Below are 17057 nucleotides of genomic sequence, written 5' to 3'. Positions count from 1 at the left end.
CTCCTGGTACGAGGCTTTGCAGCTCCGTACATAGGCTTCAATATCCGCCTTCATTTGGGGCCACCAGAATTGGGATCTCGCTAGTTGCAGGGTCTTGAGGAATCCTGCCTGCTTTACATCATGGCATCTTTGTAATGCCCTTATACTCACTGCTTGTGGGACATATAATTTATCGCCCTTCCAAGCCAGTCCATCCCTTTTTATTAGCAGGGCTTGGTGGTCCCGCAGCCAGGGATCATCCTGGGTGGCCTTCTGCAGTTCCTGGACAAGGTCGCTGGCCAGGTGACGTGCAACCACTTGCGCCACCACTTGCCTGAAGGGAGGCATAATGGCTTGTACCACTTCCTCCCACTTGCTCTTATATTGGGGCATGCATGACAGTGTGTCTGCCAGAAAGTTTTTTCCCCCTGGTACATATAGTAACTGAAAGCAAAAGCACTGAAAGTATTGCGCCCACCGTATGTGTTTTGGGGACAGGCGCCGTGGTGTCTGCAAAGCCTCCAGATTTTTGTGATCCATCCACACCTCAAACAGTTCCTTCGTGCCCTCTAAGAAATGTCACCACATCGCCAATGCCCACCGTATGGCAAACGCCTCCTTCTCCCATATCCCCCATGCTCGCTTTGTATCTGTTAGTTTATGGGAGGTGTAGGCACAGGGCTGTAATGTCCCTTGGCATTGTTCCTCTGGAGTAACACTGCTCCCACCGCGACATCATCGTCTTGGACAATGAACGGCAAGCCAGGGTTCGGCTGCAGTAGAATCAGCTCCTTAGCAAAGAGGGCCTTCAGGTCCTCAAATGCCTTTTGGCAGGCCAACGACCACACCAGAGGTTGACCGGGGCATGGCTTGGCTGCTGCTTGTCGGGTATGGAGCAGGTCCGTTAGAGGTAAGGCGACGGCAGCAAAGGAGGGGATGAACTGCCAGTAAAAATTGGCAAACCCCAAGAAGCCTTTGCAGCTGATGGCAGGTTCTTGGGGCCTGTCCCTCCAGCACAGCCCTGACTTTACTTGGGTCCATCTCCACCCCCTCCCCCGATATTTGGTACCCTAGGTAATCCAACCGGATTTGGTAGAACTCACACTTGGACAGCTTCACATACAGTTGGGCCCTCAGCAGTTTTTCCAACACCTGTTGTAGTAGTCGAACGTGGTCTGCCATGTTGGAGGAGTAGATCAGGATGTCGTCCAAATACACAAGCACCCTGCGGTAGAGGTGTTTTTGCAAAACCTCATTAAAGAATTGCATGAACACCACAGGGGCTCCCTGCAAACCGAATGGCATGACTTGAAAGTGGTAGCTGCCTAGCGGACAGTTGAATGTCATCTTCCACTCATCTCCTTTTTTGATCCGGACCCTGTAATACGCTTCCCTAAGGTCGAGTTTTGTAAACACCTTCCCCTTGGCCAGATTGGCCAATAGGTCCTTCATCAAAGGTAGGGGGTACATGTTCTCGACACAAACCCCATTGATGCTGCGAAAGTCTACACACAGGTGTAGGGATCCACCCTTCTTCTTCTTAAAGAGCACTGGAGCTGCAATCCGTGATCTTGCCAGTTGGATGAAACCCCTTGCCAAGTTCTTATCAATATATTGTCTCAGTTCCTTCATCTCCTTAGGCATCATGGCATACACCCGGGGCTTCGGCAATTTGGCCCCCGGCAAGATGTCGATTGCACAATCGGTTGGCCAGTGAGGAGGTAGTGCATCACATTCACACTCACTAAACACCTCAGCAAGGTCAGCATACACCTCCGGGAAGGGGACCTTCCCCTCGTGCTCTCCTGTTCTACGGGTGCCTCCCTGGCTCTCTCTCTGCCCTTGTTTGCTTGTTCCTGGGCAGGTGGTCGAGATTTGATAAATAATTAAATGAATGCATAATAATGTGCATTCCACTGAATAGATTGATAAACCTCCAACGTGAATGAGTGCCATTCAGAAATGCCTTAATCATCTTCCTTTTGCCTAGGTTGCATAAATGATTATTTATCCTGTCACTAATATAATTACCTTAACAAAAATTAAAAAGCTAGAATCAGACATAGGAATCAGGATTATTGTGGAGAAACAGGTTTTAAATGAAGTTCAAATATGTTGCACCATTCCTATTCTAAATAGATATGCGTAAAAATCTTTCTTGATAATCTAGTGTGACAGTGGCTAACCTGGTGCCCTCAGATATTTTGGATTACTGTTCCCAGGTGCTCCATGGTGAGAGATTATGGGTGTTGTATCACAAAATATAAGACCAGCGCTCAGTTCTCTAACCTTGCCTTGATAGCATCTATGTATGTATAAATCTTTAAAATATCATTTAAATATTGTAAATGAACACACACACACACACACACACACACACACACACACACCTGTTAATTGAATATAGGCTAATAAAGCTGTCAAATTTAGTTTTTGTAACACCTTTCAATAATTTTAATTCCAATAATATTGATTTAGGTATAAGTTGCCTTAGGAATTCAGCCCTGTACCAGGTTACACATATACAAACAACCCACTGTTACCGAACACAAACCTCACTGTTAGTGAACTATAAGTAACTTGCATTACTGCAAAAATCCACATTCTCAGCACACACAGCTTCAACCTAGACTTTTTTTTAGATTAGTCAAAATTCCATACAAAATCCCATAGCTATATTTAATAGCTACATTTGTATTATGGAATAATTTAATTGCACCCTAAACTTATCCTTTCTTTCTCAATTTCATGGACAAAAATGTATATAAACACAGGAGAGTAAATAACATAGACAGCAGATGACCTTAAGGAATGTGTTAAATATTTTTAAAAGAAATATTCATGTGTTCTATGAATGTGAAAGTTCGCCCAACTTTTTTTAACTGCACTATGTAGCATAGAATCTTCACAATCAGAACAACATTTATTCACATTTAAAAGATATAAATCTTATGTTTAGATTGATTCCTAAGTTTCATTTTGACATAGTTTCTTTCTTTGAATATTTTATCTCAAACAATAAACCTCTCCAAAATATATCCATACAAATTTCTTATTTTTCTTATTAAAGATTCCAAATAATGTTTTTCTGAAGTGCAGTTTCATTTGTTTGCATTGTAGTTTAAAAGATTCAGATGACTTAGGTACCATCTATGAACAGAGGTAGAATAAGTGAAATATATTTACAGTATGTCAGACAGCATTGCTCAGGAATATTTGGAGTAACCCTAACCCTAACCCTAACCCTAACCCCTTCATGGATTACTGCCTTGTCGTGGCGAAGGGGCTTGCGTAATTCAATGAAGCTATGAGCTATGCCGTGCAGGGCCACCCAAGACGGAAAGGTCATAGCAGAGAGTTCTGACAAAACGTGATCCACTGGAGAAGGAAATGGCAACCCACTCCAGTATCTTTGCCATGAAAACCCTATGGACAGTACCAAAAGGCAAAACGATATGACGCTGGAAGATGAGCCCCTCAGGTCGGAAGGCGTCCAATATGCTACTGGGGAAGAGCAGAGGGCTAGTACTAGTAGCGCCAGAAAGAATGAAGCGACTGGGCCAAAGCCGAAAGGACGCTCAGCTGTGGATGTGTCTGGTGGTGAAAGGAAAGTCCGATGCTGTAAAGATTCTTTCTCCATAGGAACCTGGAATGTAAGATCCATGAATCAAGGCAAGTTGGGCGTGGTCAAACAAGAGATGACAAGACTAGACATCGACATCTTAGGTATCAGCGAACTAAAATGGACAGGAATGGGTGAATTTAATTCAGATGACCATCAGGTATACTACTGTGGGCAAGAATCCCTCAGAAGAAATGGAGTAGCCTTCATAGTCAATAAAAAAGTAGGAAAAGCAATACTGGGATACAACCCTCAAAATGACAGAATGATCTCAGTTCGAATCCAAGGCAAACCATTCAATATCACAGTAGTCCAAGTCTATGCCCCAACCACCAGTGCTGAAGAGGATGAAATTGACCGGTTCTATGAAGCCCTACAGCACCTTATAGAACTAACACCCAAAAATGATGTCCTTATCATCATGGGAGATTGGAATGCTAAAGTAGGAAGCCAAAAGATAACTGGAATAACAGGCAAGTTTGGCCTTGGAGTACAAAATGAAGCAGGGCACAGGCTGATAGAATTTTGTCAAGAGAATACGATGGTCATAGCAAACACTCTTTTCCAACAACCCAAGAGACGGCTCTACACATGGACATCACCAGACGGTCAACACAGAAATCAGATTGACTATATGCTCTGCAGCCAAAGATGGAGAAGCTCTATACAGTCAGTAAAAACAAGACCAGGAGCTGACTGTGGCTCAGACCATGAGCTTCTTGTTGCAAAGTTTAGGCTTAAATTAAAGAAAGTAGGGAAAAGCGCTAGGCCAGTCAGGTATGAATTAAATCATATCCCTGTTGAATATACAGTAGAGGTGACAAATAGATTTAAGGAATTAGATCTGATAGACAGAGTGCCTGAAGAACTATGGACAGAGGTTCGCAACATTGTACAAGAGGTAGCAACCTAAACCATCCCAAAGACAAAGAAATGCAAGAAAGCAAAATGGCTGTCTGAGGAAGCTTTGCAAATAGCTGAGGAAAGGAGGGAAGCGAAAGGCAAGGGAGAAAAAGAAAGATATGCCCAATTAAATGCAGAATTCCAAAGAATAGCTAGAAGAGATAAGAATGCCTTCTTAAATGAACAATGCAAAGAAATAGAAGAAAACAATAGAATAGGGAGGTCCAGAGATCTTTTCAAGAAAATTGGAGAGATGAAGGGAATGTTTCATGCAAAAATGGGCATGATAAAGGACCAAAATGGCAGGGACCTAACAGAGGGAGAAGAGATTAAGAAGAGGTGGCAAAATTACACAGAGGAACTATACAAGAATGAGCTTAACGTCCCTGATAATCACAATGAGGTGGTCACTGACCTCGAGCCAGACATCCTAGAATGTGAAGTGAAGTGGGCCTTAGAAAAGCTGAGCAACAACAAAGCTAGTGGAGGTGACAGTATTCCAGCTGAGCTATTCAAAATCTTAAAAGACGATGCAGTAAAAGTGCTACACTCAATTTGCCAGCAAATTTGGAAAACTCAACAGTGGCCACAGGATTGGAAAAGATCAGTTTACATTCCAATTCCAAAGAAAGGCAGTGCCAAAGAATGTTCAAACTATCGCACCATTGCACTCATTTCTCATGCTAGTAAAGTTATGCTTAAAATTCTACAAGCTAGACTCCAGCAGTATGTGGATCGAGAACTACCAGAAGTACAGGCAGGATTTCGAAGAGGCAGAGGAACTAGAGATCAAATTGCTAACATACGCTGGATCATGGAGAAAGCTAGAGAGTTCCAGAAAAACATCTACTTCTGCTTCATTGACTATGCTAAAGCCTTTGATTGTGTGGATCATAACATACTGTGGCAAGTCCTTAAAGAGATGGGCATACCAGACCATCTTATTTGTCTCTTGAGAAACCTATATGTGGGCCAAGAAGCAACAGTGAGAACTGGACACGGAACCACTGATTGGTTCAAAATTGGGAAAGGAGTCCGGCAAGGCTGTATACTGTCGCCTTGCCTATTTAACTTATATGCTGAGCACATCATTTGAAAGGCAGGGCTAGATGAATCAAAAGTTGGAATTAAGATTGCCGGAAGAAACATCAACAACCTAAGATACGCAGATGATACCACTCTAATGGCAGAAAGTGAAGAGGAACTAAAGAGCCTCTTGTTGCGAGTGAAGAAGGAGAGTGCAAAAGTTGGGTTAAAGCTAAACATTAAGAAAACCAAGATCATGGCATCTGGCCCTCTCAATTCCTGGCAAATAGATGGGGAGGAAATGGAGGTAGTGACAGATTTTATTTTCCTGGGCTCCAAGATCACTGCAGATGGGGACTGTAGCCAAGAAATTAAAAGACGCTTGCTCCTGGGGAGGAAAGCCATGGCAAATCTAGACAGCACACTAAAAAGCAGAGACATCACCCTGTCAACAAAAGTGCGTATAGTCAAGGCGATGGTCTTCCCAGTTGCAATGTATGGCAGTGAAAGCTGGACCATAAGAAAGGCTGAGCGCCAAAGAATTGAAGCCTTTGAACTATGGTGCTGGAGAAGACTCCTGCGAGTCCCTTGGACTGCAAGGCGATCAAACCGGTCGGTCCTAGAGGAGATCAACCCTGACTGCTCTTTAGAAGGCCAGATCCTGAAGCTAAAACTCAAATACTTTGGCCACCTAATGAGAAGGAAGGACTCACTGGAGAAGAGCCTCATGCTGGGAAAGATTGAGGGCAATAGAAGAAGGGGACGACAGAGAATGAGGTGGCTGGATGGAGTCACTGAAGCAGTAGGCGTGAGCTTAAATGGACTCCAGAAGATGGTAGAGGACAGGAAGGCCTGGAGGAACATTGTCCATAGGGTCGCGATGGGTCAGACACGACTTCGCAACTAACAACAACAACATTTGGAGTAAAATATGATATGAACCAAAAGGGCTTAAAACCTGAAATAGTTAATACAAATGCCAAGGGGTGGGTTTTTTTGTTCATATATCAATCAATATTGATTTTGTATTTAGAGAGCACGTGGTTTGACAACCCAATAGCAAATGAAATTACTGCTCACACAAATGAACTGACAGTAAAACCATCAATGACTAATGGGATGTGAATATGCAACTTTGTTACTTGGAAGGAAAACAAATATCAAATCCTCCCTCTCCCACATGTAAAATTTCACAAAAATAAAAGCCCTTGATATCCCCTGTGAATAACACTAATAAGAGCAAAAATAATAAGAAGGCTAATGACAATAATATAAAAATGGATGCTCAGACCCAAAGCACTATTCCAAGTCAATTTTCAATGACATTTCTCTGATGCAGTCATTTGTTGCTGAATGTGTTCATCTTGCCTATTAAGAATAATTAGCAGGCTTGCTCAGTGATTTTCTGGCTTCTTACTGCGATTCTCCCTCTTCAATGATTACACCATTTTAACTTTTAGAATGGTATTTTTTTATAGGATAGTGTCAGAGATTACAGGGTCATAAAAAGAAAGACTGACATATAATTTGGAGTTACAAAAAAGTTTAAAGAACAAAAGTAAACTCTATTTTTAAACAAGAACAGCATTTTAATTTAACTGCTTCTTAATAGGATACAAAACTAAACACTTAATTTAGAATTGAAAGATGCAGGATTATTTATTTGGGAACATTGTAGACAATTTATTGGTCACCCATCATGGAAATAGTACTGAAAGGATGAATAGGATATATTTCCAAAACTATTTTACTGGAAATACATCCACTTGAGTTTCATTTTAAGGAAATAATGCTTCATCGCCCAATGAATTCTGTTCCGTTATACTGCTACATTTATTTCATTTTAAAAAGACTCAACTAGGAAATCTGTCTTAAATTACTTAAGTTACATAAAATTATTTAAGAGTGAATCTTAGTGCCAGATACAAGCATCAGATCACCCCAAAGTATAACCCAATAAAAGTAAAAGTAAAATCTAAGCCTAATGCTAAATTAATTTGCTAAAACATTTAGGTAGTATTATGGATCGAGTCAGTAAATTTTTACAGCAGATTTTGATGGATAACTGTATAGTCATCTAAAAGGGGATCCAATATTTAATGTCCAACAGCACCAACCCTTACATAGTTACACAGAAGTCAATTACTGGGATCTATTTGCCTTATTGCTAAATAAAACTGCTTCAGATTCTATTTGAAAGAAGTTACTTTTGCCACATTGTCTCCCATCTATTCATTTGTAAAGATATTTACCATGTGTGTATTTGTATGTGTGTTTAAAGACGTAATGTAAAGCAGAGTATGATACTTGACCATTGTGCTATATTACATATAATTAGATTTTATATTCTGGGTAAATATTAAAAGACTCTGCATTCCCTTTACTTTAAAGCTCTTGTATATCATTTTTTTAAAGATGGGCTGTGTTTCTAGTTAGGTCTGCTTATACCTCTGAATTCTCCAACTAATTGAAACAGTTATAACTACCTTGAGAGCCCACAAAAAGAACAAATGTGTCCTTTTACTCTGCTAGCCAGTGTCCTGAATTAGCATTAAATGAGCATTTCATCAACATTTTTCCTTCTTAAAAATGTCCCTCTAAAGCTTGAATAGACTTGAGAAAGAAGATATTTGATAGCACTAACAAAGATTTCTCTGTAACTTTGACATTAGAATATCTCCTGCCAAAGGAAGGCCCTTAACATGCAAATGTCATTATCATCAAGAACCAAAGCAAACAGATACCTTCTGCAGTTCCTTCTCAATTTCTGACAGCCATTAATATTCACTATGGGATTCAGCTTTTGCGCTATTGTAGACACTTAGTTAACTCAGGGGGAATAATTTGCAGTCACATTAAAGTGTAAATTGTTTACCTGCATATATACTAATAGGATTAAATATAAAATGAATTTATATTTGAAAATAATATAAATGTATGGAATGGATAGGAATATTTGAAAATCTTGGTCCAAGAGAAATATTGGACAATGGTCATTAATGCAGATCCATCTTGCATGAAGTTAGGGACAGGTTGCAAGGAGTGATACTATGTATACATGATTAAATACAACCCAACTGTTGAAATAAGATAAATATGCAAAAAAGACATATTTACATACTATAATATCTGAAAGCAATCTCAGAGTAAAATAGCCAAATAAAAGAAATAGAAATTTTTTATAGCAGGTTGATTTTTAAAAACTGCAATATCAGCTGTAATTAATATTCTATTTTCTGTGCTGTTGGAATGAAATCACTGAAAATTGACAAATATTGATCTTAATATTTATTAACATTTGTCATTTCCTCTCTAAATTGAAATAAAAATAAAATGGAATAAGTGAATATATGTTTAGAGACACTATACAATTATATAATTAACTTTTCCACCACTCAAAAATCACATATAATTGTTTGAAATAAATAATTATTCAGGATGTGGATGTGTGTTTTATATAATATGAATTTATATATACGTATATCCACACATCCACACAAATGCACACACAGAATATAAATAATGCATATTGTTATATAACTCCTTGTTCTATTTTTATACTGAGCATGAACCCAACAAAATGGAACGAATCCAACACACCAGTTTTCTAACTGAATAAGGATACTTTTGATAGCCTTTTCATTTCCATCAGTTAACAGAACTTCTTTGACATCTGCAGAAATAGCAACCTGGAAAGGGGAGGGGGGGAGGGGGGAGGGAGAGAGAGAAAGAGCACAGCAAACAATGAGCAAATATGCTTGTCTGTGTGGAAGTGAAGACAGGAGTGACAAGCCTTCAGTATCATGCTTCCTCACCTATTTCCCTGTAACAGTCTTCAATCTTTTTTCATTTTATGTCTGCATTATTTTAATCATTCAATCAAATCAGTCAATACTTTTATCATTCCATTTGCGGGAGCCTCTATCTTGCTATCATTCAGTTCCGTAATTGCATTGTGACAGCGGATGATGGTATTCTGAGAGGCTTTCATTTGCGGGCTTCTGTTTATCTAGTAGAGCCATCATCCGAGGCTGTCACTCTGCCTTTCAGCTTGCTTCTGTCTGACTGCCTGATGCCCTTCATATAACTTTGCATTGCAGGCAGATGGCTTTGTAAGGGTAATTTTTTTGTGAGCTTTGACATGCTCGCACATTGGGCTGTAACCTCGACACATTGTGTAAGAACGACAGGTTTGTCAAATGCCAATCAGTGTAACAATATGCTTTTATTTGTAGAGACATAAAAACTTGTCTAATGCACTGCACTGCTACATAATATCTCCTGAATACATGACTCAGAACCTAGAGAATGGTGAATGACGCTTCTGAATGGCCAATCTAATTCAAAAGAATCTAATTACCGAGAGCTCTGGATCATGTTTGTTGGTGTAATAATGCAGGCAAAACATTAGCAGCTATATCATGGTGCTCCAACTGTGATTCGCCAGGCTATTCCTGTATCTTAGCAAATGGTGAAGTATAATCTGAAAGGGGGGGCGGTGGAGCGCTAGCTATGGCTCTGAAAGACGGTGTGTATGTGGCCTGGAATGTCACAACAAGAGATATTGACTACACTGAGGTAAAATGTTTCTCCTCGTCGAGGCAACCATAAAATCGATATAATACGAAAGCCAGTCAGTCTAGAAGCTCTCTGAAGATTCTGCAGCTTGACTGCAGCTGATTCTGTTGACAGTTCTCTGACCCAGTCGTTGGAGGCACTGGAACATTTTTCCCTTTTGTTCCCCCCTCTGAATAGAAATGGGATTGAGAAAAGACCTACCATAAGCCCAGCCAAGCATGTCATGCCACCCCCCAGCTCACACACAGCAAGGCCCCTGAAAGAGAGAAAGGAAATGGTAGAACCCATACAAATTAGATGAAAATGGTCAGAGAGACATATATGTTACAAGAACAAATTGCCATCTGTAGTGAACACCGAGGTAGCAGGAAGTAGCAGAGGCATGACTGGGCTACCTCATGTCGTTTTGCGTTTTAAAAATAATTATGAAATAGAAAAGTCACAAAGCAGGCAAACCAGTGGGGGTTCCCTCATTAGTGTTCAGTGCAACATTACCACCGCTGAGCTGAAAAAATCCGAGAAGATTCTTTTTTTCTCCCTTGTCAATGGCTCTGTCTTTTAGAACTAAACTAGCTAGAGTAGCGAAAGATAATTGTTAGGAAAGGATAACATTGTTAATTCACATTCATTCCTTCAAAAACAGTTAGACAAGTAAATGGAGGAATTAATATTATTTCTCTTTCTCTTTCTCTCTCTTTCTTTCCTCCCCCCCCCCTCCTCTCCTTTTCTACCTCCCTCTGCCTCTGGAGAACTGTAGAATGAAATAGTTAGCAATTGTGACAGACATTTAGAATGAACTGAAGTTAAAAAATAACAACAGCAAACAGGTGAAAAGGTAGCTCGTGCCTTTTTAATTGGAAATAGATTACAAAAGATTGTTTTAAAAGGTCTGTTAGAACAGCCACGTTGCCAGTAAAATCACTTGGCAAGAATCATGTTGCTCATAAGTAGGATTTTTCAAAAATAAGTATGTCTGTGGCACAGCTGAAAACTTAGTGCAATATCAGGCATTTGCTCATGATGGACTTGAACATGTACACATGGAATACCGATTCGAAAGTGTGTTTTTGTTTTTTTAACCTCTTAATATAAAACAACTTACTATCCATAATTATGGTAAAATACCATTTCTATGCAGTCTGGGGCTAGTAGTCATGATAATTAAATATATATTTCTAGTGATATTCATAAAATAGGGTATTCTTACAATGATTTTTCTGTTTTCCAAGTCTTAACTGCCTTCTAGTTTTTTATTGTACATCTTCCCTTTGGATTAGACAAAGCCAAAAGGGTTTCCAAGAAGTAGAGTGTCCCTATACAAACATACCCAGAGGGGTTCATAGGGTTTAGAAAGCCCATCTATTAATCCCTATCATCTCCAGGTAAGACTGAAAAAAAATCCTGCCTAAACACCTGAACAGCCGCTGCCAGTCTCTGGAGATAATATGGGTTAGATGGATTAATAATTTAGTTCAGTATAAGGAAGCTTCCTATGTTTTTGTGATCAATACTGGAAAAGCAGGGGGGGGGGAAACAAGACACAACTCTACACATGCATATTAATAAAGTCAGAACTTTGTCATGCATTCAGCCAGAAAAAATTAAATGACCTTAGTGGAATGTATTTTGAAAGTAACACAAAGCATCTGTTTCTTCCCCTGGATTTCTTTGGAGTTTGAGATGTATCAGAGTGACATGCATGTTTGGATGAAACAGCATTTTCAAGTTCTCAGCATATCTTTCTTGTAAATGTAGCATCTGCAGAGAAGTTTTTCTCAAAATTGTAGTGTCTGATAAATTGCATGTGCAAAAGCCCATAGATCTAATCTTTTCCTGGGGAAATTTTCTACAAAGAAATGCTAATGCTGCTATTCCTCTTTTCACTCTTCACACCTAGGCCTCTTTAATCATTCAAAACAAAGCTGATGTACTCAGTGGAAGTTGAGGACCTGTCATATGTTCAATCTATGCCAATTCTTTTTTTCCCCTTTTTTCTTCTAGTAGGTAGACTTACAGTAGGAAGATGGCAGCATCCACCTTTGTGTGAGCATTGAAAAGCCAGACTGGCCTTGATATGAACAATGCATCTTAGTAACATCTCATCAACATTAAAAATGCACATTGAAGTTTGAATTGATGGATATCCTACTTTTGACATCTATGCCACCCAAATCAGTTTTCACACTGATTTCTTCAGTTCAAATGTGTCCCAGGACAGCAGAAAGGAAACTTTTATGTGGTCTAGATATCCAACTAGCTTTCATGTGTAAACACAGCAGATAACGATATTGTGCAGACATTCATCTGCAGGTTTCTGCCTCGGTTCAATTATTGCTAGTGTCAGTATTTTGATGAACAGCTTAAAAACTGATATAAAAATGAAGGATTTTGTCAAAAACAGTAAAAAGTTATTTTCTACAACTGAACGTAACTGGACTTATGGAGCTATGTCTAAGAGTGATGTATGAATACATATGACAATTACAAAGGAATGATACTCAGTCTATAGCCCAATGGAACATTCAGTGTTTCATTGGGGTATTGGACTTAATAATGGCTCTGAATTTGTTCTGATGGTGATGTTAGAACTTAAGGGTGCAATCTGTGAAACCCTCTGATGGACTGTTTCCTGTGTGAATCTACAGTAGTTGGAGATAAAATCTGCACTCTCCATTTCCTTTGGAACAGGCATAAATGGCGTCAAAAAAACAATATTTCTTGTATTTTTGTATTAGGCAAAGTGGAATGTTGACTGTCCTAGCTTCCAGTAAGAATTTTGAGAGTGGGTTCACTTACCTATGAATTTAGGGAAATTCCATCACTTAATAAATGGCTTGGAGAAGTTAAATAAGTATCTCCCTTCATTGTAAGAGACAACTTCCATCTATTGGTCCTGAGATTTTATATCAGTTTCTTAACAGCCTTGGTGGAGCAGTGGGCTAATGCCTCCTTAAGTAACACTAGCTGCCTGCAATTAGTGCAGGTTCGCATCCCACCAGGCTCAAGGTTGACTCAGCCTTCCATCCTTCCGAGGTAGGTAAAATGAGGACCCAGATTGTTGGGGGCAATTAAGCTGACTTTGTAATAATGCCGCTTGGGTGTGTGTGTGTGTGAAAGCCCTAATAAGCAGGCATATACATAGAATGAAGGCTACTGCTAAGTTTGTAAGCCGCCCTGAGTCTTCGGAGAAGGGCGGGATATAAATGGAATTTTTTAAAAAAACTTCAGTAAACCAGTTTCATATAATCACACAATAACATTATGTGTGTATAAGAGCAATAGAAAAAATAAAACATAAGAAATGGTCAATTTGTGTTCTTGACACTTTAAAAATAATATAGATTAGAAAAAACTGATATGAGTTAGCAGCATCAGGTCTTAGAAAACTCAATAGGGTCAAGTAAGTAAACTGGGAATAGATTCGAAGGTGGCAATGTGAAAAAATAAAATAATAGCTCAAATGTTGAGTCACAGGAAAAACTGTACATATGGAAAAGAGAACTGGAAAGGAACTGTCACATGCTGAATTGGTTAAAGTCCTGATGCCAGCAGTTTCAATTTTTAATCTGTCCCTATTAGTTACTTGGTGTTTTTCCAAGGATATAGCCATAATCTTTGTGATCCCATACATCTACATCCATTGTCTTCCCCTTTGTCAGCCCTTCAAGACAGATGAGGTCAGAAAACAGAATTCACAAAAACTTTTGAATTCTGCTTTACTGTTGGAGAATACAATAACATAATCTTGAAAACATGAAAGAGTTTTCTTCTGCCCCTTATTATACCAAACAGTATTATGGTGGAATTATCTTGAGTTTCTTTCTCACTCCCTCTTCTTTCACAAGGCTAAATTGACATTAATTTAATAGTTTTTACATTTCTTCACAAAGGATATCTCCATACACCTGAATACCCTTCTCCTATTTTACTCAAATCTAATAATCTTTTTTTGTCTATGCAGGGCTTTTTTTCTCATACAATGCTCAGAACGGAGTTCCGGCACCTTTTTTGAATGGAACCTTGTAGGGTAGGCAAGGCGGGTTGTATGACTTGTTGTGTGAGTTCCAGCACCTTTTTCTTTTACAAAAAAAGCACTGAGTCTATGCATCACATGTTCCAGGTTTGTGAGTTTTTGCATAATGACTCAAAGAACACTCTGCTTTTGTTTGCTCCAGGACTGATTAAAAACCCATCATACTCTTAGTAACAATGGTAACAAACAACAAGTACATAATTAAAGGAATTTGACTATTTGTTTTACTCTTTTTTGGTATTTACTTTTTATAGGTATTACCCCTGTAAAGAACAATGCTTTCACTATTCTGACCTTTATGTCATAGGTTTATGCCCCTTTCTTCTCCAGTCATATCCTGTCTGCTTCTATTATACTACTTCATCTTTTACATTCTATGATGTTATCACTTTGATTTTTACATTGATTGTTATGAAAGGAAACAAAAAGGTACTGTTGTAGGAATGTTCTATAGACTATTAATCAGTTATATAATTTGGATAATGCCCTGCTAGATCATGTTACAGAACTTTCAGAGAAAAGAGAGATAACAGTAATGGAACTTTCAACCACCTGGTCATCCGCTGAAAAACTAACTCATGCAAGCCTGCAAGGTCCCCAAGTTTCTATATGATCTTGCTGACTGTTACATTTCCCATAACAATTAGAACTGAAAACTATACTTGATTCTAACTAGTAGGAAAAAGCTTACTGAAGAGGTAGAAGCAGTGGGGACTTTGGAAGAAGTGGTCATTTAACTTTGGGATTCAAGTTACTTCAGAAAAAAAATCAGTGTACAAATACTGACTTTAGGAGTGCTAATTTCAACAAGTATTAGGCACATCCCACGGAAGGAAATTCTCAGATCAAATGAAACACACAAAGAGTGAGGACTTCTAAAAAATAAGGTACTGGAAGTGAAATAACCCACCATTTTGATGAGAAAACCATGGGGTCATATTGCTGAGAATGTATAGGGAGTTCTTGACTGAGCAAAGTTAATATGGATTTGTATGGAAAATGGAAGATGGATTTAATCACTAACGAGATATATTAGCTAGTAAATTATATCTGCTAAAAGAAAGTGAGGAAGACTTAACACTCAAGGAAATTTAAGCTCACCAAGGAAGCCAAAAGAAAACACTTTCTTTTTTGACTATTCAATAGAAAAGGAGAAAAGGGAAAAGGCCCACTGCCAACATCTGCAATTGCCACAGAATTTCTCAGTATCCCTGTCCATCATGTTTATAGTACATGGATACAGCCTTTGTATGGACTGATATCCTAATTGTATATTATGTAGGACTCTTCATTATGAACAGAAAAAGGGATTCTCGTGCCTGTTAGCTCTGACATCTGCAGAAGATAATATATTCATAGAATTCTAAAGGTCAGGAAGGTACATGAGAGTGTTTGGTACCAATATATTCAGAAATGCAATGGAAACCTCAAAAACTGGATGGAGTAAAGAGAATAAGGGATTTTACTAAGAGCACAATTTATTTGTAGGGTCTGAGTTTGGCAAGGTATCATTTGCCATTGCAAAATTCTTTATAAATTGTATCCTTGTTCCAGACTGACATGACACCATTTTCCCCACAAGTAGTAATTTGGAATAATGTTTTAAAAACTCAGTTGTTTCTTATTCTGGCAAAACAAAAAACACAAAGAAGACCCCCACAATAATCAGAGTTCTGTATAATTACTGCCATTTCCCGTTAAGCTTCCTCGGTTTTTTAAAGAAAAAGGCCCTTCTCATACTAACCATTTCCCAAGATCAATTAACCAAATTAATTAACTGAAGGAACCAGGAATACACCAACCCAGCCAGATCAAATTGGTTGGGCGGATATTATGGGAGATAGGCAGTCCCTCAAGTAACCAGATGTGATGGAATGTAGTGGGTTAGATTCCCAGGAGGGAGGGGATGCATTCCAGAGAAATAAGAGACAACTCAGTTCAGATGTTTTGTGTGAGACTCAGAGGGTGAAGATAGTCCCTCCTTAATAGTTTTGAGAGTTTATGCTTCATGAAGGTAGTACTCTGCTTCAATTTGGCAATATTTGGCAATAGGTGTGAAACAATAAAACTGTTTGGAAGAATCGCTACATGTCTGTCTTGGGTTTTGGAGCCTGACACCAAGCCCTATGCCTTATGAAACATGTAAAAGTGCTTCTGATGTATGCTATATTGTCAGAGCTGTGATGGTGCAAAATTCTGAAGGCAAAATAGATATCTGGATTTCTTCAGGGTCTGGATTTCTTCATAATTAAGATTAACTGAATTGTAATCTATGCAATACTACTCACTGAATACTTGACAATGCAAATGAAAGCTGCGGATCTCTGTATGGTCCCACAGAAGAGGCAGAAGAAGTTGTGTGATAGAACAATGAGTCCAAGGTTTAACCATGCTTACTTATTCACATAATGCTAGTTGTTCATTTCTTGTTAACTCTAAATGCAAATGATATATACTCATTTCCCTATAATCAGAAAGAGATTATTTCTAGCTATTATGAAGTATAAAAAAATCAAATGCTACAAATGTCTATAGCTCCCCCCATGAAATAACATTTACAATAATGATTTATTGAGTTCTTCTGATTCAGTTTTATTTTAAAAAAATTAGGCTTTCTCTCATCATCTCTGTGTGCCTACTAATGAGAATCTTTCTCCTTTCAGGTATTGAAAAAAACATAAAAACACTACATACAGTAAGCCACTTAAACAGATTAGGAAAGCACATCTGTTACCTTGAAGTTCTTTTGATGGGTTTCATCTATCAGAACCATGACATTGGGTCCTTATGGCAAACATAGATATCCTATCTGAATTCAGACTCTTTCAATTTACTCTTTGTTTGACATTAAGCTCAATAGCCAACAGTATACCAATAAAACGATGTTAATTAAATATCTGTAGTTTGGGAAAAATT

At 38.7% G+C, this 17057-nt stretch overlaps 1 protein-coding gene across 1 annotated transcript in view; it reads right to left on the bottom strand.

Moving 5' to 3' along the window:
* CAMKMT (calmodulin-lysine N-methyltransferase) overlaps positions 1 to 17057 on the bottom strand; it is a 279828-nt gene that overhangs the window by 46270 nt on the left and 216501 nt on the right. The window contains exons 5-6 of the mRNA XM_081315306.1: positions 10310 to 10364; positions 9156 to 9219 (exon numbers count right to left, since the gene is read on the bottom strand). Coding sequence (XP_081171432.1) covers positions 9156 to 9219; positions 10310 to 10364 — 119 coding nt within the window. The remainder of the gene's footprint in view (positions 1 to 9155; positions 9220 to 10309; positions 10365 to 17057) is intronic.

The sequence above is a fragment of the Vipera berus genome (genome assembly GCF_964194415.1).
Source record: "Vipera berus genome assembly, chromosome: 1".
Classification (NCBI taxonomy): Eukaryota; Metazoa; Chordata; class Lepidosauria; order Squamata; family Viperidae; genus Vipera; species Vipera berus.
The sequence above is the reverse complement of the archived record's forward strand: the minus strand, read 5'-3'. Positions and strand labels throughout refer to the sequence as shown.